This window comes from Hirundo rustica, chromosome 19 (assembly GCF_015227805.2).
Source record: "Hirundo rustica isolate bHirRus1 chromosome 19, bHirRus1.pri.v3, whole genome shotgun sequence".
NCBI lineage: Eukaryota > Metazoa > Chordata > Aves > Passeriformes > Hirundinidae > Hirundo > Hirundo rustica.
Window position 1 is genome coordinate 4,294,586 of NC_053468.1, and position 25,118 is coordinate 4,319,703.

The window sequence follows — 25,118 nt, forward strand, 5'->3', positions numbered from 1 at the left end:
GGGGCTGGGGGCCTCTTTGTTTCCTTTACCCTTTCGCCAGGCTTGGTCACAGCCCGGTATTAAATTATTCAAATGCTCTCGCTGGGCTCCACAGCTGAACTCCCGTGCGGAGAGCCCAGGCTGCGAAATCCCGCGGGCTCCAGCGCTCAGCGGAGCCCCCGGCCCAGCACAAAGCGCACTGCTCCGCGCTGGTTTGTTTCCCCGGTCGGGAGCAAAGGATCCCGATGTTCAAGCTGGTAACACCTCCAGCACCAACAGTGCAGTGCAAAGGGGTCATAAAGCCATAAAGTCATCCACCTAACACCAGTACACTGATAGGAACCGGGTGAGGGGGGCCGCACCCCTGGATTTGGCAGCACAGCTGGAGCAGCAAGAGCTTGGCTCCTGAAGCAGTGACATTTTGGTGCCAGCACTGACAAGACAAAGGGTGTCAGACCTCTGTCCTGCTTGCTGCTGTCCCAGCCAACCCTCAGCCGTGGGAAGGCTGCGGGAGGAACACCAGCCCCTTCCTGTGGGATGTGTTTGAATGTGGTGTGGGGCACGGGGAGCCCTGAGAGCTCTGCACAACGCAGGCAAGGGAAATCTGATGCTGGAAGGAGCTGGAGGTGCTGCCAGCCCCACACGGGGAGGAGAGGCAGTGGCCCAGAGGGGCTTGGAGGCAATTGAACCCAGCCTTGCAAGCACCCTGGTGCCCAGGTTGGTCTGGGAGGGGAAAGCACCTTCCCCGCCACCGCGCCGTCTCCGTAACCTGCAGCACGGGAAAGTGCCAAAGGACTGGCAGAACCTTTGAATTCCAGCCGGCTTCCTGGGGTAGCAGGGTGTAACCGCCTGAGAAGGCAGCTCCACAAGAAACAAAAAAGGCAGGGAAAAACCCATGCACCCACCCTGCCAGGAGCCAAAGAGGGAGGCTGTGTCTGCAGCCAGGGCTGCACACGCCTCTCCCGGCCGGACGGGACCTGCTCCCTTCCACAGCCGGAGCCTGGGAGGCGAGGGAAGGAAGGGCAGGAGAGCTGCAGAAATTCATTACCTTCCACATGACAGAGGGATCAGTTGGCTTTGACCAGAGCCCGTCGAGGTTTCCCTCATTGAAAACAGGAAAGAATCACAAAAATAATTAGAGAGATTTCATCTCAGCCAGCTTATGAAAGCACCGACTTTATACACAACAGATTGGCAACGGCACAAAGATGGATGTGAAAGGCAAAAGCATTTGCAATGTCAGACAGATCAGAGACAGAAGCTCATCAAAAAATGGCCCAGGGCAAATGTAAGTTAAAAAAAGAAAAGAAGAGGAAAAAAATAAAGAAAAGGAAACGACCCTTCTGGAGACAAAAAACGTTACCCCTGTCCATGACACATAGATGTGCTTCTCCTGCCCGCAAAGACCCCTGGTGGAAACTCATCAGCTCCTTGGACAAATCTGGGTTAAAAAACTTCAAGTACTGACGATCACTGGCTGTGTTTTGCTGCCTTCCCCAGCTCAGCTGGGAGCCAGTGTTCCAGTCAGCAGCAGGACTGAGGGGCCCGAGGACAAATGTCAGCTGGAGGATCCTCCAGCCAGCTCCTGGGGCCAGGGGAGGCTGTAATTGGAAAGCTCCAGGCAGCATTTGGGGAGAGCTGTGCAGCACAGGGAGGCTGCTCGTGCAGAGCTCGGCCAGCCGTGCAGGCAGGACCCCCCAAAGTGTGCTCAATAAATGGGTGAAACGTTTTAAGGGGGGGATGGGAAAGGACAGACTTCTCTAATTAGCAAAGAGGTTTGCATTTAGTCACCCAGCACAGCGCCTGGGGCCCTGACTCCAGACGCTGCTGTGCAAAGGCTGACAGCTCTCTCAGACACGGAGCTGTCAGCCTGCGCTTTGTAACCAGAAACAGTTTCCACGGAGGAAAACAACTTCTGAGCTCCTCACTCTTCCACACAGGCACTTCCAGCAGGGAGGGGAACAGCCGTGGTGTAACCCCCCCCCCCTTAAAGCAGCACCGAAGCTCAGGGCACGTGCAGGGCAGCGACTCCAAGGCACTGGAGGTTCACAGTGACAATTCAATAAGTGAGACCAGCTCTGGTTCCTTGGGAACCATCGTTAGGAGCTCTCTGTTTCCAGACTGCTGCCTTTGGAGTGCAGCTGAGGAGCTCTGGAGCCTGGAGTGTGTCTGAGCCAGGCCACCGTGGGCAGCAGGAAGAGCAGGATGTGGCCGCTCTCACTCACTGGGAAGGCGACTCCTCCACGACAGCTGAAACAAAAAGGGTAAAGACCAAGATTTAGCTGGAAGCCTCACCCTGATGAAGCTACAAGACGTGTTCTGCCCCACACAGGCCTGATACCCAACAGATGGGCACCGAAATCCCTGTCCCCTTCCCTATAGGAAGCCACTGCAAGACCTCAGCAGTGGCACAAGCGAGGCAACGCCCAGCAGACAGAGCCCAAGCGGGACGAAATGCAGTCTCTTGAGGTTTGTGCTTTCCTCCTCCTCTCCAGCCTGGCTTCTCCCAGTTATTCTGTTTGCAGTGGGATTGAAGCAAGGGAGCAGCAGCAGCTCATGATAACCTGGGCAGCAGCCCAAGCCAGTCAAAAGCAGAGCTGGCCCCACAGAAGGAGCAGAACAGCCGCCCCAAAGGTGGAGCAAAGCTCGCCTGTGCCAGCACCCTCCCGGGCCAGATCACAGCACCAATGACATCACTTGTGTCACCGGATCTCGTGTTCTCGCTGGAGAAATTTCCAGGCAGACTGAGCTGTGTGAAAGCCCAAATCTCAGCTCTTTACAGAGCTTTTAGTGCTTTTTTGCACACTGGTTGCTGAGGGATGCTGGGATAGGCGAGGCTGCTGCCCTTGCACTGCTGAGTTTGCACTCCCAGTATTGGGACAGGACAAGGTTTGGGGCAGAGGGACAGCAGTGGGGCTGCACACTCAGTCCCTGCTCTTACAGTGCCGCAGGTGGGAGCCTGCAAACCAGCTGCCACAGAGTTCAGGGCAACTCCAGCAGCAGAAGGGGAGAGCAGCCTGCAGTTTTCCTGCAGAGACAAAACCCTTTTACTCCCATGACAAATGCCCTACTTGTTCCCGAGCCCGGGGACTCGGCCATTCCCCGTCCCCTTCTCGTGGCAGCACACATCACATGAGAGCTGGGCACTTGCAGGGGAGAAACAGAGCCAAGGCCGATTCCGCTGCGCCGGGGCCGTCAGCCGGGCCTCCTCCCCTCCGGGCTGTAATTAGCTTCCTTGAAGTGGGCTGGGACTGGAATCCCTCAGCCCAAGCTGAGTCCATAATCAGCCCAGCAGAGGAGGAAGAAAGGCCCCTGCAGCAGTGTGGGCCAGGCTCCCGTTGTACATCCAGGCAACGGAAGGGCAGGTCACGCCACGGGCACGTTTTAACCAAGCCACGATGCTGCCTTTGGCCCGAGCAGAGAGGAACCACAAAACCATCGCTATCTTTTCCAAACCACAATGGAAAGGCAGCAGCCAAAATGACGCCTCAAATCTCAGCTTCTATTTCAGCAGCATCAATTAGAGAGCTGCTCTTTTTGGATACTCTGCGGACCGCTGGCACGCCGGCTCCCCGCCGGCCGCAGCTTGGCCAGCCTACCTGTCTGGGAGTGCACGAGACAGCCTCTGCCATCCCTTTGCTCCCCTTGCCCAGTGGGAGAAGCACTGTCACAGAGCTGAAGAGCAGCAGGGGAATTATTCTGGGCTTGAAGTTATTTCTATTCATCCACAGCTCAAGAAGGACTAGAATAACACTGAGCTTACGTGCCAGGGTTACTCAGCACAGCCCCGGTCACAAGGCGTTGTGTCTGGCTGGGTCCTCACGGCAGGAATCACAGGGACAAAGCCTTTACTCACGCTTTACTGCCAGCAGTGTGTTCCCGTGGCAGCAGGCGACGGAGGTCACCAGGTATGGATGTGTCTCCTCCAGCTGCACTGGCCTGGGCACTCCCGTTTCCTCGTCCTTCCTGCCCAGGCGTCCCCTGGCTCCTTTCCCCCACGTGCACACCTCGCCATCTGCAGAGGGATATGTGCACCTCGCTGCACACCTGCCTCGGCCACAGCAGAGACAGAGGCCCTGCTGCAGCCCAGGACAAGGGGGCTTCAGCCTCACCTGCTCCGATAGCCACAGTGAAGGCATCTCCACAAGCCACCACAGTGACCTTCATCGTCTCAAGCCCCACAACCAGGTGGGGCACGCGGCTGTTGCGGCAGGAGTTGGTGCCCAGCTGCCCGTGCTGGTTGCTCCCAAAGGTGTAACAGAGGCCAGAGGCTGACAGCAGAGAGGGGAGACACACTTGAGACACACTGAAACCCCCAAAGCTCTTTGCTGTTTCCAGGCTGAACATCCTGCTCCACAGAGTTTCAACACTGGGAGCAGGGCATCTCTTGAAAGATCGCCCATGGGAAACAGGCAGAAGGAAGACAGGGGAAATGCAGGTGTCCCCCCCTCTCAGAATTTGGGCACACACCCTCACCTGTGACAGCAGCCGAATGTGCTGTACCGATGTCAGCACACACAATGGGCTCCTGGTTCAAGGGGGCTGATTGGACACACACAAACACAGTGGCCTCCTCCACCTGGTCCTCTGGGGAGGGCTCCTCTGCTGAGCTGATCCGATCTAGGCCCAGCTTGTTACACCTGCACAAGGAAAATCTCTAGGATCACTCAGGGATGTCTTCTGGAGCCCCATGGTCACAACACACACAAGCCCAGGTGGGTAAAATGTGGAGCACGGACCCTCACTCCTCTTACCTGTTGCTCCCACAAGCAAGAATCTGGTTCTTCACTGTGAGGACCATGGAGGAATCGATGCCACAGATGACCCTCTGAGCCTCGTGCTCCGGAGGGACTGTGACCTGCTGGGGGCAGTTGTGGCACTCCAGGGTGCCCAGCCCAAGCCGTCCTGGCAGGAGGAACAGAGCAGGGAACAGCTGATGGCAGCACACACCCTGAGCACGGCCCCACTGCGAGCAGCACTGACACAGCTGCTGCAAGAGCCCGGCCCGGGATCCCAGAAGCAGCGAAACCCAAAGCACGGGGGGCCCTGGTACGCAGCAAAACCAGCTGCAGCTCTTCCACACCCACCCACCCACCCACCCTGGCACATCTGGAGGGGACTGTGGGCAAAGCAGTGCCAGCAAAGGGAGAGGGAACAGGCACAAGCCCTGTTCTGCAAAACAGACGTCTCTTACCATTATCCCCCCTGCCCCAGGCAAACACTTCCCGTTCGTTGGAGACTGCCAGGACGTGAGACGCGCCACAGGCCACCTGCACCATCTCGTAGCCCAGCAGGGCCTCCACAATCTTGGGCTGGCAGGGGAAGAGCAGCAGCCGTCAGCCGAGACCTCCCAGCCTGCCCGGCTGCTCCCATCCCTCCCACCCGGCCCCCCCAGACTCAACACAGCGCTGGCAGCATCCCAGTTTTCATCCAACACAAACAACAGAGAAATTTCTTTTTTTTGTTGTTCCAAACAGTCTTCAAAGGGATAAGAGACTACGTGCACACAGCACAGCAGATAATGCAAACATCTCTGGGGAGGAAGAAAGCAGCCAGCACGAGAGTTTGGAGAGGGAAGAGGTTCAGCAAGGGTTGGGATTCGCCCCCCTGCCCATGTGGGGAGTGCCAGGGGCTGTGAACGCCTGCTCCGAGCAGGCAGGGGCTTGGTGCAGGATGCATTGGCTCAAAGGCTCTTGTGCAGAGGAGCTGTGAGTTAACAGCACAGATTCATTAGGGCGTGGAGTGACCAGGATCTCCACATTTCACCCAGCCCCTGCTGTGACCTGCCGTTAGATCTGACACCTCGCCTCATACTCATTATCCTCCTCAAGTGAAAAGCACCGTTTGTTGGGATCTGGCTGCTGCTTCCAACTGGTCTCCCCTCCCCAGCCACAAGCAGGGAGCAGCTCAGCTCTGGGAGGAGCAGGAACAAACGGGCCAGCTGACCACAGTGACAAATGGCACCAGTCCCCGGGCTCGGCTGGAAGCCTTCGGCTGCTGCCACATCCGAGGGCAGGCGAGGAAGAAGCTGGAAGGGAGCAACGAGCCCTCGGCCGCAGTGCTCTGAGCCAATCGGAAACACACAGCTCTTCTTTAAATACTGGCTCTTTTGAAAAATAACTTTTCTCAGTGAACCCTGGCAGCTGCGGGCCAAGAGTGAAGCAGGCAGGTGTGTGATTAGAGGCAGGCTCCAAGCTGGGAGCCTGCCAACAGCAACCACAAGGCAGCTCTTGACTTCCCCCACGCTCAAAGGAATCATTGTGTAGGGGTGGGGAGAGAAAGAGAGAGGCAGGTTGGGTCTTTTAAAACCCGCAGTGACGGGGAGAGGAGAGGAGGGGGAGGGGGGTCAGATGCCAAAGCATGCCTGGGATGCACATCCCTGGAGCTGGGATGAGCCCGCTCACGTGGTGCAGAAGCCACGATCCATCCTTTACCCTGGGGGAGCAGCACGCCCAGCACCCTCTCCACCAACCTGGCTCACATCCGTGAAGTTTCCGTGCCCCAAACAGCCATTGCTGCCGCTGCCGAAAGTCATGATTATCCCCCTGTCTGGAGGAGCAGAAAGGAGCCCTGTCAGTGGCAAACATGGAGCCCTGCGTGAGGTGACACAGACGAGGGGTGGCCATGGCTCCCCGGACCTCGGACCCACTCTGACTCAGAATGAGCTGCAAGGGGTCACAAGGCGTCAGTGAGCTTGTGAAGGGAGCTGCAGGAACTTCCAGGGAGCTGCAGGAGCTTCCAGGGAGCTGCAGGAGCTTCCAGGGAGCTGCAGGAACTTCCAGGGAGCTGCAGGAGCTACCAGAGAGCTGCAGGAACTTCCAGCGAGCTGCAGCCTCACCACGCTGCAACGGCTCGACAAACATACAGCAGTGATAAGAGTACTGAGATAACACTGCTGCAGCTGTGTACGCAGGAGCTGCGAACCCCAGGGTCTGTCAAGGTGTTAAAGTCACTGAGGCACTCCCTGAGCAGCTGCCCAGCAGAGGGGTGGCAGGAAACGCCATGGGAGGTAGGATAAACACATGCCCATGGAGTTTGACCACCGTGAATCTGTCGTTTGCTGCCCTGACCCCCAGCAGAAGAGCAAACAAAGCTCCTACAGGACCACTGGGAGGGCTTTGCTCCACAAACATGGCCTTGGACTGGCGTGTGTGCTCCCCTCTCACCCAGAATGCTTCCTGGACTGCACGGAGGGGGCTTCAAACCCTGCTTTGCTGCACTTTGAGGACAACCAGCCCTGCAGCAGCTCACTCTGACTCCTCTCTGTGACACCAGTCATTGCTGGTCACTGCATGTGCCCACGTCATGCTCACAGAATACGTGACAGAGATTCTCCTCACGCTGCAGTCCCCACTGTCAGTTCTGGTTTCAGGTGACACCAATGCAACCAGAACAACAAGCACAGAAGATTTTATAGAATCATGGAAAAATTTAGGGTGGAAAATACCTTTAAGATCATCTAAGTCCAACTGTTTGTGGCCTTCCCCACACCAGACAGTTTGAGACCAAGTTGACCAATGTGGCATCACAGGAGGACCGTGTCTGCCTTTTCTGACCCCCACATGACGCTACAAAGAGGCCACACTGTGTCACCCCAGCCCAGAGCATCTCTCTGGTTCCTCTCTGAGCAGGCTCCCCAGGCTCCCAAACCACTGGGTTTTAGGGGGTTCTGGGACCCAGGCAGGTGAAGGCAGGAGGCAGCAGCTCACCTGTGAGGCAGGCTGTGAAAAGATCACCACAGGACACGTGTTTGATGGTCACTCCAGACTGGCCTTCCAGAAAACGGGACACAAACTGAGGCTGGAGCTGCTCGGTGGCTCCTGGGAGAGAAGCACCCCCGGCAGCACCCACGGGAGGAGCCTGATGGAGAGAAGCCATGGAAGAGCTGGGTTGGAGGACACCAATGAACCCCTTCCCACAGGCTTATCAGCATTTCCCACACCCTGGCTGGGAGTGCAGTCCTGGAGGAGGCAGTGCCAGGGTCTGTGAGTGAGCAGAAACACCTCCTTCACAGAAATCACACACCCAAGGCTCCACAGGCAGTGCCTGCCCCAGGTTCCCTGTCACTCACCTCCCACAGGATGAGCCTCCCAGATTTGGTGACCCCAGCCTTCTGTGTCCTGCCAGCAGAGACCTGCACCACCTCAGTGTTCAGCATGGGCAGGCGCAGAGGGGTGGTGATCCCACTGCCCCACGTGTAGATGGATGACAGTGGAGGTGGGATTCCGGTCTTGGCTGAACCACACCGAACACCTGTGGGGCACAGAGAAATCATTCATGTGGATCCCTGACTCTCCTCCCACAGGAAAAGTGACAGCACCAGCCAGTCTGGGTGCCAGCATAGCTGCCAGTGCCAGACCAGTGCTGGTCCAAGGGGCTGCCGGGCTCCTCCAGAGCTCAGGGAAGGTGACATCTCTTAAATTCCTCTCTCCAGAACCCTGAGTGCCTCTCTGACCTGAGTCCAAGGGAAAAGGTCCTTCCAGATGGAGCTGAGTTGAACACACCATGCCAAAACTCACCCCTCGACCTGGCACTGCTCGCCCGTCCCCCTGTCCGGCTGTGGGTCACTGTGGGCACTGAAGCCAAGGGTTTTTCAGGCCTGCCAAACCAAAATCCAGCCTTTAATGTCCTGCAGAACCTTGGATCACAGAATGCCTGGGCAGAGCTACAGCAGAAGCCACAGGTGAATCACTCACAGCAGTGCTTTGTGTTGGTGCTTTAAACAACCCGAGAGAGGGGAATTGGCACCAGTTCACTTCCCCCTGTGCTCACAACTCTGTTTGCTGTCACTGTGATGACAAGCCCACACCTGCCATGGCACCTGCCTGGCTCTGAGCCCCTGGGCCAAGCTCAGCCAGCAGCAGCTGCACGTTAGGCAGCACAGGAGAGCTGCATTGAGAAAACGCTCTCTTTGGAGCTCAGAACGGAGGCAGTGAGCTGGTCAGACATGCTGTGGGCTGTGGCAGGCCCTCCCAAGGGACACTGAGGTGGCAGTGTCACTTGCCTCCTCATTTTGACACTGCCCACATCTGTGTAGAGGTTTAGGAGGGGCCGGATGCAGATGGCCTGGGCCATGATCTCGTTCAGCTGCGGCCGCTTGGAAGGATCCAGGTTGAGCATGCTGAGGATGAGCTGGCGCAGGTCGGGGCTGTATCGGTCTGATATTGGGGCAAACGTCCCGCTCATGATCTTCAGCACTAAGGCAGGAAGGTTCTGGAGAGAAAACAAGAGACAAACAGTGGCTGGGCAGTCAGGGGCGAGGCCAAGGAGGAAGGAGCTCTCAGCACTGCCCTCTGCCTTCACACTTCCCGGCTCGCTGAGAAGTGATCCCAGCATACATTTTCACCTCTGTGAGAGGCCACGGCTCCCCGTGCTAGGTGTAAACCACATCGCCCTTACCGCAGCTTCGAAAGCCCTCTTGAGGCTGGCGAGCTCGTAGAGCACACAGCCCAGGGCCCAGATGTCACTCTTCTGGTTGTAAGGCTTCCCTTCACAGAGCTCCGGGGAGATGTAGCACGGAGTTCCCACCACCTACAAGAGATGAAAATTTACCACAGTGCAGTGAAACTGAGGCAAAGGGGTGGAAAGAGGAAGGCTTGCTGCAGAGCTGGCTGGAACACCACCAACTAAAGCTCCACAGAGCTGGGCTTTTGTTCCCTTGGCATCAACAGCTGCCTGACAATCTCAGTGAAAAACAAGAGGATTTGCCTTTCCAGTGACACATACAGTGATTGCCTCCAATTTTGCTTCTATCCACTTGAGATAATCAGAGCCCAGAGCGCCGAGTGTGATACAAACGTCTGGTCAGATTAGCCCAGGTGGGGAAAGACACTCAAATGTCAAGCAGGGAAAGGAGATTAAGGCAGGATGGGAGTGCACAGGCAGGAATTTATTTGCTCAGGATGTGTCAGACAAGTCTGCAAACACCACCCCCAGCAGGAGCCACCCTGTCTGCCCTGACACCCCAGCTTTGGGCAGGTCTTTCTTAACCTTTCTGCAGCCCAAAGAAACACAGCAAACTCGGGCATGAAGATATCAGCCGAGGAACAAAGCAGCATTGCCTAAAGCCACTTCCCAGAGACTACCGAGAGCCAAATCCAGAGTTTCCAGCCTGCTGCCATGGGGTAAGAAGCTCCCCTGCCACTCACCGTGTAGGCTTTGCTCTTGCTGCTCAGGATTTTGGAGATGCCAAAGTCTCCGATCTTGACGATCATGCGATGTTTGTCCAGGAGGATGTTCTGGGTCTTCAGGTCACGGTGCAGGATCTGCTTGGTGTGCACGTGGTGCAGGGCCAGGAGGATCTGCACGAAGAAGTGCAGGATGGTGTCCTCATCCAGCAAGGAATTACAGCGCTTGTGGATGAACTCTGCCAGAGTGCCTCCTGCAAGGGACAACAGAGGGCTGTGGGCACAGGGAGCTGCAGAGGACAGCACAAACCTGGCCTAAAACTGAGGGGATTTTGCCATTTTGGCATCTTAATGAGCCAAGCATGTGGGAAGAAACACATCCTGGTGGGATATGCAGCACATCCTCCAATGCTCCTGAACAATGGCAGCACAGCTGGTGGGAGGAAGAAACAGCCAGAGAGAAGTTACCGTTGACATATTACCAAAAGCAGCAGGAAAAGAAACAGTAAAATTACAGCTCTTGGAAAAGGACACAAACCTCCACGGCAGAACAAGACCAGCCTGTTCTGCAGAGGAGAATTCTTGCAGTCCAAGAGGCCACGTGGCACAGAGAGGCCCCTGTCGGGAAGGGGAGGTCCAGATTCAGGGCTCATGCACAACTTTCAGCAAACCCTCATGCAAATGTTGATTTCATCTGAAACTCCACGGGAAACCTTGTTAGATATATGTGGCCAACAGAAACAGGGAAATGTGCCTGAAACCTGAGCCGAGGGCAGACAGTAACATGGTGATCAGTAACACGGGACAGAGGGGTTTGAAATCTCCTTGTTTGGGATATGGTTAGCAGGCGTAAAGCATTGAGTGGTTGAGGTTGTAAAGGACCTTGCAAGATCACTGTTCAAGCAGGGTTGACCAGGACCAGAATCTGTCCTTTGAGTATCTTCAAGGATGGTGACTCCACAACGTGCATCAATGCTTGGCCACTTGGTGCATGGTCAATTTGGTGTCCACCAAGAACCACAGATACTTTTCTACAAATACCTCTCCTCAAGAGAGGCGTGCTTGGACTCCCGGGTGTGCAAAGCCCAAGATCTTTACAAGGAGCACAACGTGAGACCACAGCAGCTTGACCCAAAGAGAACCAAGTGCTTGGCATCCCCTGGACCTGCCAAGGGACCGGTTACAGGCACTGGGGGACAGCAGGGCCCACCTGGGGCGTATTCCATGGCAATCATGAGTGCCTTGTCCTCCAGGAAGTTCTCGTAGTACTCGATGACGTTGGGGTGGCTGAGCAGCTTGAGGACCTGGCACTCGTTCTGCGCTGCCAGCCGCTCATCCTTGCTCATCTGCTCCACCGGGATCTGCTTCAGGATCACCAGCTTCTGGTCGGCCTTGCGCAGGCACAGGTGCACGATGCTGCGGGGACACGGACGGGGCCTCAGCGCGGGGAAGGGTCAAAACAGAGGGCCTGTCCATCGCCCTGGGGTGACACGGGTCGCCTGCAATCCCCGCGCCCCGGGATTCACGCACTCTGTGCCGTGTCCCCCCGGATGCCACACCCCGGCCGACCCCGCACTGCCGCGGCTACAAACGCCTCGCTGCCACGGGGACGCTGCTTAAAGACCTCACGCCCGGAGGTAGAAAGATTGGAGACCTCCCCATCGCCCATCCCCGGCGTCCCCTCACCCGAAGGCCCCTCTCCCCACCACTCGGATCCGCTCGTATTTCTCCATCCCTGGGCCCGGCTCCGTCCGTCTCCATGGAGACACTTCCGCGCTGCTACGGCGTCCGCGGGCGGACAAACCGCGCCGTGTGTGTGAGGCTTCGGGGGGCTCCGTGCTTCGGTCGCGGGTGGGAGGGTAACGCCACCCCCGCTTTGGTGGCACCCCAGCGCCACCGGGAGCCAGACCCGCTTGGGTAGCACCCAGAGAGAGAGGTTTGGGGTGCGCTGGGCTGCCCGCCCCCGACTGGGGTATGCCAACAGGATCCCCCCGCGCTCCCAGAGAGCGGCGGTGTCCCCAGCAGCTCCAGCCCCGAGCCTGGACGGGCACCCACTGCCGGGGGCTGCGCTGCTGCAGGGCCAGCACAAGGGGCACGAGTCCCCTCCGTGGCCCCCCAGACTGCTTTAGATTCTCCAGGAACACGAGCATCCCTGGGGCCGGCCGTGATGGCGGTTATAGCGTGGAAGCGGGTCCTGCCCTGCACCCAGGAGTGGCGGCCTCTGTCCTGGAGTGGGGACAGTGACAGCAGTGGCAATGGTGGCACTGCCACGTGGCCCTGCTGCCATCTAGCGACAGCCAGCTGGGCTCACCAGAGAGGGGGGTCAGCCCCCCTTGCGCAAACCAGCGCCCTGCGGCGGAGGGCAGCGATGGGGCAGGACCCCCACGCAGGAACCTGCACCTCGCCGCGTTTCGGTGCCGCGATTTCGGCCTCACCTTACTGCAGCCTGATATTAGGGGGCACATTTGAGAGCCCCAGCGCCCCCGCCATATCTTGAGGTGAGCGTTTGTGGCTGCTCCCATCCCACTACTTTTCCAAACACAATGTTTTCCCGGGCATTCCCCCCCCGCCCGACACAATGCGCCGCAACCACCGGCGGCAGCCACACCGTGCCGGGGATACACAAACACACGGCGCAGAACAGATGTGCGAGGCCCACGCCAGCTGTGTGCATCACCGTGGCAGATGTGCAGGGCCCAGCACAGATGTACAAACGCTGCACCCACCCTCCCGCGCCGCCCACTACGGCAGATACGGGCAGTATCTGACACCCACGTGGGCGGTGTCGGGCACACTCGTGCAACACCAAGCCCGTTCAGCGGCACCGCCCGGCAGGAACACGCCCCACAGCCCGCACACCCGCACACCCCACACCGGCGCGGCGCCCTCCGCGCCACGCTCCGCACACGTGCGCGCACCGCTCCGCGCGTACGCGCGTACACACGCGGGCGGGGGGGCGTGGCCAGCGCACCGCTTATCAATGAAAGGCGCGGCCGGCGCGGCCACGCCCCTCAGCGCCCGCCAACCCCCGCGCAGGCGCGAGGGGGGGAGGCGTGGCCAGCGCGGAGGGAGTGCCCAATGGGAAGGCGTGGCCCCGCGGCGCTCACGCGAGGGGGCGTGGCCAGCGCTAAGGTGCGGTCCGGGAGGGGCGTGGCCCCGCGGCCCCGCCCGCCGCCGCCGCGGCCGCGCGCCGCCGGACTGGGCGCGATGGGCCCGGGCTGGCGGGCGGCCTCGGCGGCGCTGGTGGGCGGCAGCGTGGTGATCTTCGGGGCGCTGCGCCGGCTGGCACTGGCCCTGCCACAGCCCGCCGCCGTGCGGAGCCGTCCCGGCCGCGTCTGGCGCTGGAGGAATCTCCTCGTCTCTTTCGCACACTCCGTGCTGGCCGGGCTATGGGCCCTCTTCAGGTACCGGGCAGCGCGGGGGGAGGCGGGCACGGTGCACATGCTGCGGACTGGGCATTCCTGGGGAGTGGGCAGGGGACAGGGGGTCCCCGTGTTCCCCATCCCGGAACCTAAGCTGACCCCCTCCTCTCCTCACTTCCAGCCTCTGGCACTCTCCGGAGCTGCTCTCCGACATCCAGGACGGCTACAGCGTCTCAGGGCACCTGCTGGTCTGCTTTTCCTCAGGTAAGGAGCCAAGCAGGACAATGGCCGCAGCCACCCCGCCGGACTTGGCCCACTCCCTGCTCAGACTCGTCCGGTATGCTGGCTCGGGACAAGCCACCGGCTCAAGGGCTGGGCAGCTCCATGCCTCCCGCCTTAATCACGAGCGTGGAGCCCACAGGCCACCAACCCCCAGGGAACAGCTGCCTCTCCATACCCAGACGGGGTGGAGGTGTTCCTGACATCTGAAGAACAATCACACCACCCTCCTCCTCCTCGCTGCTCCTCCTTTCCACTGTGGATCCCAGTGCACAAGCCAGACCTTCTGAACACTCTCCTTCATCCCACAGGCTACTTCATCCACGACACCCTTGACATCATCTTCAACCATCAGTCCCGGTCATCTTGGGAGTACCTGGTGCACCATGCCATGGTGAGTATGGCTGTCACGGGGGGCTACCACACGCCCCAGGGCTCAGCCCACCCAGGTTTCACGGGCTACAGCGGGGCAAGCTGGAGCCCTTCCCTCTGCCTCGCCCTGGCTGCCAGGTAAGCTCTGCATCAACAAGGCAAGGGCGCCTGGCGGGGCAGGATGACTGCCAGCATCGGCTCCGAGCGCCTGGAGCCAGACAGGCTGCCGAGCTGGGAGGGGGAGAGGGGAGCACAGGGAGGTGTAACTGGTCCTGGGGGATCTGCCTTTCCAGACTGGTTTTCTCTAAGCTCAGGTGCCTGCTGGGATCGCTGGGTGGGGGGAACAGAGCTGTGTGCTCTCACTGAGGGCGGGGAAGGATGCGCTTTCCCTGAGGCAAGGCGAGCTGACCTTGCTCCGTGTGTGTGTGTGTGTGTGTGTGTGTGTGTCCCAGGCCATCTCTGCCTTCGTCTCACTCATCATCACTGGCCGCTTCCTGGTGGCAGCGGTGCTGCTGCTGCTGGTGGAGGTGAGCAACATCTTCCTCACGGTGCGCATGCTGCTGAAGATGAGCAACGTGCCTTCCCCGGCGCTCTACGAGGCCAACAAGTACATCAACCTGGTGGTGTACTTCGCCTTCCGCCTGGCGCCCCAGGCTTACCTCACCTGGTACTTCCTCCGCTACGTGGAGGTGCAGGGCCAGGGTGCCTTCCTCACCGCCAACCTCCTGCTGCTCGACGCCATGATCCTCATGTACTTCTCCCGCCTCCTCCGCTCCGATTTTTTCCCCTCCCTGCGCAAGGGCTCTGCGGGGAGAGACGTAGACGGTGAGAAGTTTCTGATAGACTGAGACGTGCGCCCTGAGGGGGACCCGGACTCCGGCTCCTGGAAGTTTTGGGCTCTCCAAAGCTGCTCTGATGTGCCTTAGGGCTCGCTCCCTGGCCCCAGGCCCTGCCTTCATCCGCTCTGCTGTCTAAAAGCGCTTCCCTGCTGGACCAGCCCGACAGCTTCACCGAGCTGCGGGGATGCTGCTGAAGCCAGAGGCATGGCCGATGGAGAAGCAGCCCAAGCCAGCTTCCCTGCAGGCAGCTGGAGGGGCAGGGGTGGCTGCGCTTCACCGCTGATGGCCTGGAAGGGTTGTGAGGGAGGGGACGAGCCCCTCCCGTGGTGATGTTGGGTGTTATGTGCATTAAAATTGGTGTGTTTACTGCTGCCGCAGAATACCTGGGCTGGCTCTTCTGTGGGGCTCTCTCTGGGCCAGGGCTGTGGGAAGGGATGTGCCCCATTCCCAGAGGAGGGCTGGCAGTTCTCAGGGAGGGAGAGGGCACATTCCTGCTGCTCGCTTTGTTCTAGGGACCTTTCGGCCTGCTGGGTCCTGCCAACCCTGTTGAGCCTTGAACAGCACAACTCTTTCCCTCGCGTGGATGGGTTCCCCTCCTCTTCCTCACTGCTATTCCAGAGACCCAGGGCTCTGCAGGGAACAGTTGAAGAGAACCGGGAGAGGTACAAGCCTTGTGGCAGTGCCTGACCCGCCTGTCTCCAGCCTGACAGTGAGGAGCCTGGCTGGGCTGCGTGACTCACCCGGCAGCCACGTGAAGGGGAGCTGGCATGGAAAAGCCATGGGAGGCCAAGGGCTCTTCCTGGAAGATTGCTGCATGCTTGCATCCCCCTGGAGCAATCTTCACTGGCGCAGTGCAGCTGCAGCCCTGTGAGCATGCTGGGCCCTCTCCTGCAGCCACAGGACCAGGATGGTTTCAGCAGCTCTCCCAGAGCGATGGGAGGAGAAGGGGGTGTTCAGCTCCTTGAAAGAGTGGAACCAGAACTGGCCCAGCCGGTCCTGTGGAGCACCAGAGAGGCAAATCCTGCTGACGTGACAGCTCCAGGATCGCACCAGCTTGGCAGTAGCAGTGGGGCTTGGAGGGACTCCTGCCCAGCCCCTGCTCTGGGCAGGATCTGTCCCAGCCACCCCAGCACCTGCCCAGCTCAGGCAGAGACAGGCACTGCGGTTGAAATAATCCGGTGATTAAGGGGGGGCAGCGGGGGATCACCTTTCCACCAGAGAGCTGGGAAACACCCCACAGGATTTGGATCCTGCTGGGACTCCCTGGTGTGCATTGACACCAGTCCCAGGAACAGCCTGGCAGCTGGAACAGAGATGTGATAGCTGGGACAGTGTGGGCAGGGATCGATGCCAGCTCCAGACCTGCTGCCTCCTCCCTCCTTACTTGAAACAGAGCTCAGCAGCCCTGGCAGGGCACAGCCTTGCTCTCAGCAGCACATCCTAACAGCTATGTGTGTGTCTTCCAGCTGCAGCTTAAGCCTCATGGCATCTCTGCAGTTTAGAAGGCTGCATCTGCAATCACCCCACACAACTGAGCCCAAATGTTAATTTTCCCCTCAACCCTATTGCTGCACATATTCCCCCTTGTCTCTCCACATGAAGCAGACACGGCTCTGTCACAGCCTCGACCAGCCCACACCTCCCATCCTTAAACCAGTGTGGAAGGCCAGGCATGACAAAGCTTCCCAAAGGTGGGAGCACAGCTCCCTGCTGTTCCCCTCCTGGCTTCCAGCAGGAACATCCCCCAGCAGTGCAGCTGTGGATCAGGCAGGCTGCCAGCCAGGAGCAAGAGGCAAATGAAGTGCCAGGGCAGCACCACTGTGCTGAGCTGAGCTAAGGCTAGGGCTGACTGCAAGTCATGCTGATGGGGAATCCCTCCCAAGCTCTGGCTGCAGCACATCCAGGCTCTCCAGACCCAATCCTTGCCCAGCAGTGGCAGCGGCTTTGCTACAAGCGGGGCAACTTCTCCCACCTCTTTCTTGGGGTGATTACATGTGAAAAGGTGCCTGGGGGCCAGGGGACCCTGCTGCTGTGCATATCCACAGGGAAGAGGCTGAGTTGGTGGTGCCATGGAAGCAGCACTCCTCCCTCCAGGCAGTTTTTCATCCCTTCCAGCAGGCAGGGAGCACCTCCTGCCCACCTCCCCTGAGCCCAGGTGAGGGTGTCAAGCCAGGGCCACACAACCCAGCTCCTGCTTTCCATCCACCACTATCCTGGGAATCTGCCACCCTCCACAAGAGGTCTGAAGGAATTCAGTGTCCCACCATTCAAGAGCCCAATTACCCCAATCAGTATTTGTCATGGCTTTCATCAACTTTCTCAGTCAAGTCTAAGTATGTACTTAAGCTCAAGTACCTTGACTTTTCCATAATTCCCCTATTCCCTGCTCACCCAATGCTCCACATTCTCCTGACTCCAAACATTTTAAACAAACATTGCAGAGGCAGCAACAGCAGCATTTGGAAGCAGCCCTGTGGACAGTGAACCCCGTGAGGAACAGCAAGAGGGAAACTCACACGCTACAAGCACATGGAGCAGAGATTGTGCCAGAAAACTCCACAAAGCCTCTGCTGCTGGACTAGCAGGAGGGCTCCAAGTGAACCTGCAGCATAAGCAGAGAGCTGACACACTGCGGAAATGGTGTGACAGGTCACTTGTGTCACATCAGAGCTGCTGACAGGTTTTTGTTGTGGCCACTTTCCTCCACCAGGAAGCAACGTAGGACACCCACACCACTGATCACAAGCACATCCTAATTACGCTGTGCAAGAAAATGCAAGACACGAGAGGTCTGGGGGTAAATGTAGAGATATTTGAGATTTAGGTGTCACCTGATGTTCACAGACACCCACTGAGTAGGGCAGCACTGCTCCTGCATGACCCTCTTGTGGAGCTCTGCCCACCCACTGCCAGGAAGGGAAGAAGGAACTCCTTTAACGAAATGAAGGCCCAGAAGTTTGCTGGGTGCTCTCTTTCACACGGGCTGTGCTGTCACAAAACACAAGAGCCCTCAGTGGTGTCACAATGTTTATTAATCTGTACAGTCCTCGGCAGATGCAGTTTAGATGATTCCAATCTGGAAAGAAGCAAAGGATGTTAAAACAGATGTGATGGAGGCACAAAGGCAGAGCCTCCAGCACAGCCATCACTGCCATGGCTGCATCTCCCCAGGATTCCAGTCCTCCAAGGCTTCTTCCTCCCAGACCTGCCCAAGAGCTTTACACACCCACTCTGTACATCTGTTCCAAAGTGATCCCTGTGCTGTACATTCCTCTACCCACTTTGTATGTACCACCTCTGCCTCCTGCCTACCTCAACCATCTTGAGGACTGAACTGACGGAGACTGTGGCTCCTCAACACTCAGATCCTGCCTGGCTACAAGGCCACAGAAGTGCCACCACGCTTGAAGCACAAGCACCTCATAAAGAAACTCAGGAAGAACAATCGGTGGAGGAGACATGAGACAAGCTGCAAAAAAAGCTTCCAGGTTTCAAAGACATCTCACCTTGTTGGCCACATCCAGTGCATCGTAATCTGGAGCCAGTCGGACGTAAGCCTTCTTCTCTCCATCAGGCCTAGAGAGGAACAGGAGGTATCAGAACAGAGGCAACTCCTGCCCCTTGCTCCACATTCCTGCAATTCCCATGTGCATCAGTGGTTCCTTTGGAAACATCACACTGCTCAGTGGAATCGAAGTTTACATCATTTGCACAGGACCCTCTGGGTGTCAGAAGTGCCTCTTCAAGAGGCAAAGAGCCCCCAAAAGAAGCCAAGAGCTCCCTGAGGAAAGCAACCCCCTGGTCTGTTAACATTTCCCACTTCCACCAAGATGTGCTCAGTCAAAAGCTGCACTTAGCTACAGAGCTTTATCCCACATCTGCTGAATCTCACAATGTGTTCCCATTTTCCGCTAAAATGCAGCACCTCACCCCCACCAGGGACCTGTTATCCTCCCCCTTCTCACCTAATCAACGTGTTGACCTTGGCCACATCGATATCGTACAGCTTCTTGACAGCCTGTTTGATCTGGTGCTTGTTTGCCTTGACATCCACGATGAACACCAGAGTGTTGTTATCCTCAATCTTCTTCATCGCCGATTCTGTGGTCAGAGGGAACTTGATAATGGCATAATGGTCCAGCCTGAAAGAAAGGTCCTATGATTAACACAGGGCTGGCAGGTGCTTCTCTGCATTTCAGGGACTTTCTTTGGGGTGCATCAGTCACCTAAGGTTATAATCACAAACTCTCAGGCTTTGGTCGCTGAAAATCATCATCTGTACCCCAAAACACCAGGTCCCCACATCAGCCCATTCATGGGGCTGCTCCCACCCCCTAAACGCCCCGGCAGGGCAGAGCCGCACACCCCACACACACTTGTTTCTCCGTGGGGCGCTCTTCCGGGGGTACTTGGGCTGCCTCCGCAGCCGCAGCGTCTTGGGCCTGCGGAAAGTGGGCGACGTGCGGATCTTCTTCTTCTTGTGGCTGTGCACCCCCTTCAGGACGGCCTTCTTGGCCTTCAGCGCCTTTGCCTTCGCCTCTGTCTTCGGAGGCACAGCTGCGAGGAGAGCTCAGTTAGCGCCACAAGGATCTGCAGGGTGGGGATGTGCTCCCCAGCCGGGCATGGCTTCCCCTGCTCAATGAGCAGGACCTCACGCAGCGGCCCGCGCTCCCTCATCCAGCCAAGAGGAACCCCAAACCGCCCAACTGAGTTAATAGTTTCCCGTTCCCGTGCGGGAAAAGGCATTTATTCCCGCCCCACGCACGAGTCCCAGCATCGAGATGGGAACGTCCCCCCCCCCTCCGCCCCCTCAGACAACCCGGCAGGCCTGTCCGCCACCTCCACGTGCCCGCGCCCAACACAGCGCTGGAACCCTGCGTCACTCCCCGCTCCGCTCAGCCCGACCTCCCCTACATACACCAGCACCCCGCGGGTTCCCACACGCCGCCCCGCGCCCCCAACACGGACCCAGCGCCCCGCGCCCTCACCCTCCTTCTTCGCCTTGGGCGCCATCTTGGCCAAGCGGAAGCCGAAAGGGGTCTACCGCGCGGCGCCGCACGGGCTTATACCCCCAAATCTCGCGGGAGCAAGATGGAATCCCCCTTTACTCCGCGACACCTTCGAAGCATGCCGGTAGTGGTAGTACTCATTGACGGACTCGTCGGCGCACGCGCCGCGATGTTCCCAGCGCCGTAGGGCGTCATGGGAGTTGTAGTCTGGCACGCTGCTGTCCCTCCCCGCCGTCGTGGCGGTGCGGGACCGGGGTGAGCCCCGGGGTGGCGGGGGATTACCGAGGTCCCGTCGCGGTAGTAGCAGCGCAATGGCCCAGTCCCGGAATAACCGGCGTCCAGGCCCCTCCCACGCTCCCGAAGCCCCGAAAGGGGGGCGTGGGAGGGGCTTGGACGCCGGTTACTCCGGGACTACTGGGCGTGAAGCACCGAGCACCGCTACCGGCGCTGGGAGGCTCGCGGTAACGGGGATACCCCGGTTGATTCCCTCGTCGTGGGGACAGGGACGAGGCGGGGAGAGCTTGATCTTGGGCTGGGATAAGGCGAGGGGACGGCGGGGTTTGTGCGCGGCGGACACGGGACGCGGGTACCCGTGGGACACGGAGATGGGGATGGGTGGCACTTGGGGACAGATCCATTGCGGGGCACGGGACAGCGATACCCTGCGGTGGTCGTGGGGACAGCTGGGACACGGGGACGGATGGGACACAGGGACAGTGGTACCCGGGTGCGTGGGAAAGTGGGGGTGGTGGGACACGGGGACAGCTGTGTCCCGGAGCGTGCGACGGCCACACCTGAGGGCAGGGGGACAGTGATACCCTGGGATGGCACACTCGGGATGTGGGCATGGCTGGGACACGGGGACAGCCGAGACATGGGGACAGCTGTGCCCCAGGGTGTGAGGACAGCCACAGTCAGGGGGCTCGAGGTGGCACCTGGGGACAGCTGTCCTTGGTGACGTGGGGAATCAGGGCACAGGGACAACCATGTCCTGGGAAAGTGGAGACTATTGGGGTAAGGGGACAGGGGGACAACCACGTTCCACAGTGCTGTTCATGAGGACAGCTGTGACACGGGGACATCGCCGCTCCTCGCTCTCTCTGTCCCCAGAGCTCGCGGTGACCCTCATCCCATCCCCGCTCCGCCGGCCACCCACGGACCATGAACGTGCTGGCTCCGGTCCGCAGGGACAGGGTCATCGCCGACCTGCCCCGGGTGAGCAGGGGGACACACCAGCCCGGGGGTGACCTGGCCGAGCCCCGTGGTCACCGCCGTGTCCCCTCTTTGTCCCCCTCGCAGTGTTTTCGGAAGGAGGCCGCCCTGCACACCCGCCCCGCCTTCCACCCCACAGTGGCCGGCGCCTGCCAGGAGCAGCGGACGGGCGTTGTGGGGTCGGTCCCGCGTGGTTCGGGGGTCCCCACCGCTGGGGGGACAAGGGGGGGCCCGCGGTCCCGCCAGCCGCGGGTGGGGGTCCCCAGCGTGGGCGCCGCGTGGCTGCCGGCGCTGCCGATGCCGAGCCCTGCGTCACGACGCTGGAATGCGGCGCGGGGGGGACACGGGGGGGAAACACGGGGCGGGGGCGGACACGGGCGTAGGGGATGCGGAGCGCCGCGGGCACCAGGGGCTCGTGGGGCGATGGGTGGCCGCCCACCCCACGGGCCCCTCTGCCCCCCGGGGTCAGCCGGGGGGTGCCCCCCACCCTGCTGAGCCGCGCGTCCGCCTCGCTGCAGCTTCAAGATCTCCAAGATCATCGTGGTGGGAGACCTCTCGGTGGGGAAGACGTGCCTGATCAACCGGTAACGGGAGCCCCGGAGAGGCTCGGGGGGGGATGGCCAGTGGGGGAAGCGACCCCTCTCCCCCAAAGGGCAGCAGCGCCTTGGGCTGAGCCCGGCTCCAGCCAGGCTCTGGGGCTGGGCACTCCCGGGGTGGGGGGCACTGAGCCCCCAGGGGGTTGGGATGAGGGGCTCAGGGGATGTTGATGCCCGCCCTCACCCCCCTCCAGGTTTTGCAAGGACACTTTTGACAAGAACTACAAGGCGACCATCGGGGTGGATTTTGAGATGGAGCGGTTTGAGGTGCTGGGGGTGCCCTTCAGCCTGCAGCTGTGAGTAGGTGCCAGCCCCCTCCCCACGCAGCCCTGCACCCCCCCTCACCTCCCACACCCCCCCCTTAGGTGGGACACGGCCGGCCAGGAGCGTTTCAAGTGCATTGCCTCCACCTACTACCGGGGAGCACAGGGTGAGCTCCCCGCTGCGTCCCAGCTGCCCGTCCCGCTGTCCCTGTCCCCGTCTCACCCCTCCTTCCTCCCCCAGCCATCGTGATCGTCTTCGATGTCAACGACGTGGGGTCCCTGGAGCACACACGGTAGGGGACACATGGCCCAGGGGTGGGAGCAGGGGTGAGCTTGGGGGCCTTAAGGGCTGGACAGAGAGGGGTTGTGGGGCTGCTGTGGTGTGAGAGCACGAGGGCAGTGCTCAGCCAGCAGCTGGTGACAGTGGCTCTCACAGGCAGTGGCTGGCTGACGCCCTGAAGGAGAATGACCCATCCAATGTGATCCTCTTCTTGGTGGGCTCCAAGAAGGATCTGAGCGTGAGTGTGTCCCCCTCCCTGTGGGCAAACTGTCCTGGCTGTCCCTGTCACCCACCCCTGCCCGGCTCGGTTGGCAGACCCCAGCTCAGTACAGCCTGATAGAGAAGGACGCTCTCAAGGTGGCCCAGGAGATGCAGGCAGAGTACTGGGCTGTCTCCTCACTCACTGGTGAGTCCCAGCTGGGCAAGGGGATGCAGATCCCAGCATCAGCCAGGTCAGGGGACACTCAGGGGGTCTCTTCCCATCGGACAGGGGAGAACGTGCGGGATTTCTTCTTCCGTGTGGCGGCCCTGACCTTCGAGAACAGCGTGCTGGCCGAGCTGGAGCGCGGCAGCAGCACCCGCAGGATCGGCGACACCGTGCGTGAGTAGCCCCCGCCAGCCCCACCTGGGTGTCCCCCCTCGTCCCCCCGCCCCACCCACCCACCCTCCTTCCTCTGTCCCCCAGGGATCAGCAGCAAGGAGAGCGACCTGTACCTGTCAACGCCCCGCAAGAAACCCAAGTGCTGCCAGTGAGGGGACAGCCCCAGTGCCCTCCATGCTCACACCTCTGGACCAAAGAGGGGCGACCCCGGCCGGCCCCGAGGAGCCGTCCCTGCCACCCCAGCCCCCCCCGGCCCCTCGCCCGCCTGGGCACCCCTGGCTGGGGCGGGCAGGAGCACCGGTGTGGCTGCTGTAGCTATGCAAACCCAGGTACTGCTCGCAGGGGGAGATACCCTCAGGCTCCCTTTTGTCTTAATAAAACTTTTTTTTATGCTTTGTAAGAAAGGCCTGGGGCTGAGGGCAGGGAGCTGGGGCTGGTTGCAGGTCTCCCTGTCCCTGGGTGCAGCCCCCAGGCTCATAGGCCAGCAGGACGGCTGTCGCTGAGGACGAGCTCCTTCTTCCACCCAGCAGCATCCTAGTCCTGCAGAGCCAGCAGCCCTGTGTCCCTCAGCGGGCTGCAGGGGACACGCCGGGTGCCGGTCCCTCATCAGTCCCAGCCGAGCTGGTGCTGGTCGAAGCGGGGCTGCAGGTGGGGCGGGACACAGTGGGAGCACTTGTAGCGCTCCTGGATCCACTTCCCTCCCTCGCTGTTCTCCATGCAGATGGCAGCGACACCTGTGGGGACACACACGGGGGGGGGCTCAGCGCTGGCCACCACAGCCTGTGGGAGGGGTGGTCCTGCTGCACCCATGGGTGCACCCGGGGGTGCCCCCTCCTACCTGCCACGACCCCCCCCAGCCGCTCCACCAGCTCGATGGCCGCTCTCATGGTGCCCCCAGTTTCAACCCACTGGTCCACGAGAAGGATGCGCAGACCTGGGGGGGGCAGAGGCTGTGGATGAGCGCCCCGTGCCCACACTGGCAGCCCCCCCAAAAAGGGGGGCACCCCACTGGTGTCTCACCCGGTGAGATGGCGTCGGTGCGGACCTCCATCACCTTCTCCCGGCCCGAGTAGTCGGTGTAGGGCTGCGCCACTGTCTGCACGCAGAGGTGCCCGGCTTTGCGGATGGCCAGGAAGCCTTTCTGCAGCGTGGCAGCGGCCGCGGCGCCTGGAGGTGGGCACAGCACTGTCAGGACCCCCAGGGAGGAGGGACAGAGACCCTGCACTCACCTGTGACCTGCATCCCGCTCACCCAGGATGAAGCCCATGGCGTCGATGCCGGCCACCACGTCGATGGCATCTCCCTGGAAGGGCTGCAGCAGGTCGGCCACGCAGTCCTGCAGGCCCTGGGGGGAGAGAGGAGGTGCTGGGTGCCCGCAGCCCACCGTGGGCACCCACAGCTGGGTGCCCCAGCAGCCCCGTGGAGATGCAGCCCACCCCTGCACCCCTGTGGGTGCCGTCCACCCCGGGCACTGGGTACTTGCGGGTGGCAGTAGAGCCGGGAGGGGTCCAGCCAGGCGTAGTTGGGACCCTTAACGTTGGGGGCCATCAGTGCCAGGTACCAGCCCTTCTCCCGGGTGGCAGGGACGTGGCACAGGTCCATGCGTGGGGACTGCAGGCGCTGCAAGCACTGAGCGTGAAGGGGGGTGAGAATTCCCCTCCTCCGGCCTCCACAGGGCTCCCCGTGGCCCGGTGCCCCCCACCCACACCCACACGTGGCACCCCAGGGCCCAGGGCTCCCGTTGCAGCTCCATACCTGGGTGCTGGTGGCAGGGCTGAGCCGAGCCGGGACCGTCACGGGAGCGTCACAGACAGCGACAGCTGAGCAGGGGCAGCCCCTGCGGCACCGGGCCAGCGCCCTCGGCCAGCTGGACGCCGGGACGCTTCCAGGCAGGAACACTTCCCATGGGTCAGTGATGTCCCCCACCAGCTCTGCTGTCCCAGCCAGGCGGTGCTGTGGTGGGGAGCAATGGGTCCGTGGTGTCTGCACCCCATGTGGGTGTCCCCAGCTGCCTGTGCCAGTGTGGGTGGCACGGTGGGGTGGCACCCGTGGAGCCAGGGCGATGCTCAGGGGGATGTCCTGCAGCTTTGGGTGGTCTTGGGCAGCGCAGGGATTTTTTGAGGCCAGGCACGTCCCCGTTGGGGTGTCCAGGCACTGTCCTGCCCCGCTGAGCACAGCATCCCAGTGAGCCAGGGCTGT

General features: G+C 60.4%; 5 protein-coding genes and 2 non-coding genes across 10 annotated transcripts; 2 read left to right on the top strand and 5 right to left on the bottom strand.

The window, feature by feature from the left end:
- Positions 1–1,139: 1,139 nt before the first annotated feature.
- NEK8 (NIMA related kinase 8) lies at positions 1,140–12,929 on the bottom strand. Of its 3 annotated transcripts, none has more exons than XM_040082395.1 (15): positions 12,833–12,929; positions 11,317–11,522; positions 10,128–10,360; positions 9,379–9,510; positions 8,984–9,192; positions 8,499–8,578; positions 8,051–8,232; positions 7,689–7,839; positions 6,452–6,528; positions 5,174–5,291; positions 4,734–4,884; positions 4,456–4,619; positions 4,092–4,250; positions 3,836–3,994; positions 1,140–2,229 (listed from the first exon to the last, which is right to left on the bottom strand). In XM_040082395.1, exons 2-15 carry the CDS (start codon positions 11,450–11,452, stop codon positions 2,201–2,203), a joined length of 1,980 nt encoding a protein of 659 aa, XP_039938329.1. In that variant the 5' UTR covers positions 11,453–11,522; positions 12,833–12,929; the 3' UTR covers positions 1,140–2,200. The 3 variants fall into 3 exon arrangements, with proteins under 3 accessions (XP_039938329.1, XP_039938331.1, XP_039938330.1); XM_040082397.1 differs by lacking the exon at positions 12,833–12,929 and adding an exon at positions 11,793–11,921; XM_040082396.2 differs by lacking the exon at positions 12,833–12,929 and adding an exon at positions 11,637–11,714.
- A 358-nt stretch (positions 12,930–13,287) lies between these two features.
- On the top strand, positions 13,288–15,335 carry TLCD1 (TLC domain containing 1). Its single transcript, XM_040082512.2, has 4 exons — positions 13,288–13,510; positions 13,650–13,732; positions 14,059–14,141; positions 14,572–15,335. The coding sequence occupies exons 1-4, from the start codon at positions 13,314–13,316 to the stop codon at positions 14,965–14,967; spliced, it is 759 nt and encodes a 252-aa protein (XP_039938446.1). The 5' UTR covers positions 13,288–13,313; the 3' UTR covers positions 14,968–15,335.
- A 2,637-nt stretch (positions 15,336–17,972) lies between these two features.
- On the bottom strand, positions 17,973–20,104 carry RPL23A (ribosomal protein L23a). The gene is made up of 5 exons (XM_040082365.2): positions 19,947–20,104; positions 19,335–19,515; positions 18,924–19,100; positions 18,465–18,534; positions 17,973–18,034 (listed from the first exon to the last, which is right to left on the bottom strand). The coding sequence occupies exons 1-5, from the start codon at positions 19,969–19,971 to the stop codon at positions 18,020–18,022; spliced, it is 468 nt and encodes a 155-aa protein (XP_039938299.1). The 5' UTR covers positions 19,972–20,104; the 3' UTR covers positions 17,973–18,019.
- LOC120761571 (small nucleolar RNA SNORD42) lies at positions 18,606–18,671 on the bottom strand. Its single transcript, XR_005703694.1, has one exon. It is a non-coding gene; the product is annotated as a small nucleolar RNA SNORD42 (small nucleolar RNA).
- LOC120761559 (small nucleolar RNA Z17) lies at positions 19,171–19,241 on the bottom strand. Its single transcript, XR_005703683.1, has one exon. It is a non-coding gene; the product is annotated as a small nucleolar RNA Z17 (small nucleolar RNA).
- A 268-nt stretch (positions 20,105–20,372) lies between the features above and the next one.
- RAB34 (RAB34, member RAS oncogene family) lies at positions 20,373–23,284 on the top strand. The gene is made up of 11 exons (XM_040082408.1): positions 20,373–20,428; positions 21,078–21,182; positions 21,267–21,358; positions 21,698–21,763; positions 21,970–22,071; positions 22,141–22,205; positions 22,280–22,331; positions 22,475–22,556; positions 22,634–22,724; positions 22,809–22,919; positions 23,004–23,284. The coding sequence occupies exons 2-11, from the start codon at positions 21,129–21,131 to the stop codon at positions 23,069–23,071; spliced, it is 783 nt and encodes a 260-aa protein (XP_039938342.1). The 5' UTR covers positions 20,373–20,428; positions 21,078–21,128; the 3' UTR covers positions 23,072–23,284.
- LOC120761297 (adenine phosphoribosyltransferase-like) lies at positions 23,284–25,036 on the bottom strand. 2 transcript variants are annotated; one of them, XM_040082410.2, is made up of 6 exons: positions 24,675–25,036; positions 24,399–24,539; positions 24,171–24,264; positions 23,940–24,086; positions 23,758–23,853; positions 23,284–23,653 (listed from the first exon to the last, which is right to left on the bottom strand). In XM_040082410.2, the coding sequence occupies exons 2-6, from the start codon at positions 24,519–24,521 to the stop codon at positions 23,526–23,528; spliced, it is 588 nt and encodes a 195-aa protein (XP_039938344.1). In that variant the 5' UTR covers positions 24,522–24,539; positions 24,675–25,036; the 3' UTR covers positions 23,284–23,525. The 2 variants fall into 2 exon arrangements, with proteins under 2 accessions (XP_039938344.1, XP_039938343.1); XM_040082409.2 differs by having other exon boundaries at positions 24,399–24,548; positions 24,675–25,035.
- Between the last annotated feature and the right edge of the window lie 82 nt (positions 25,037–25,118).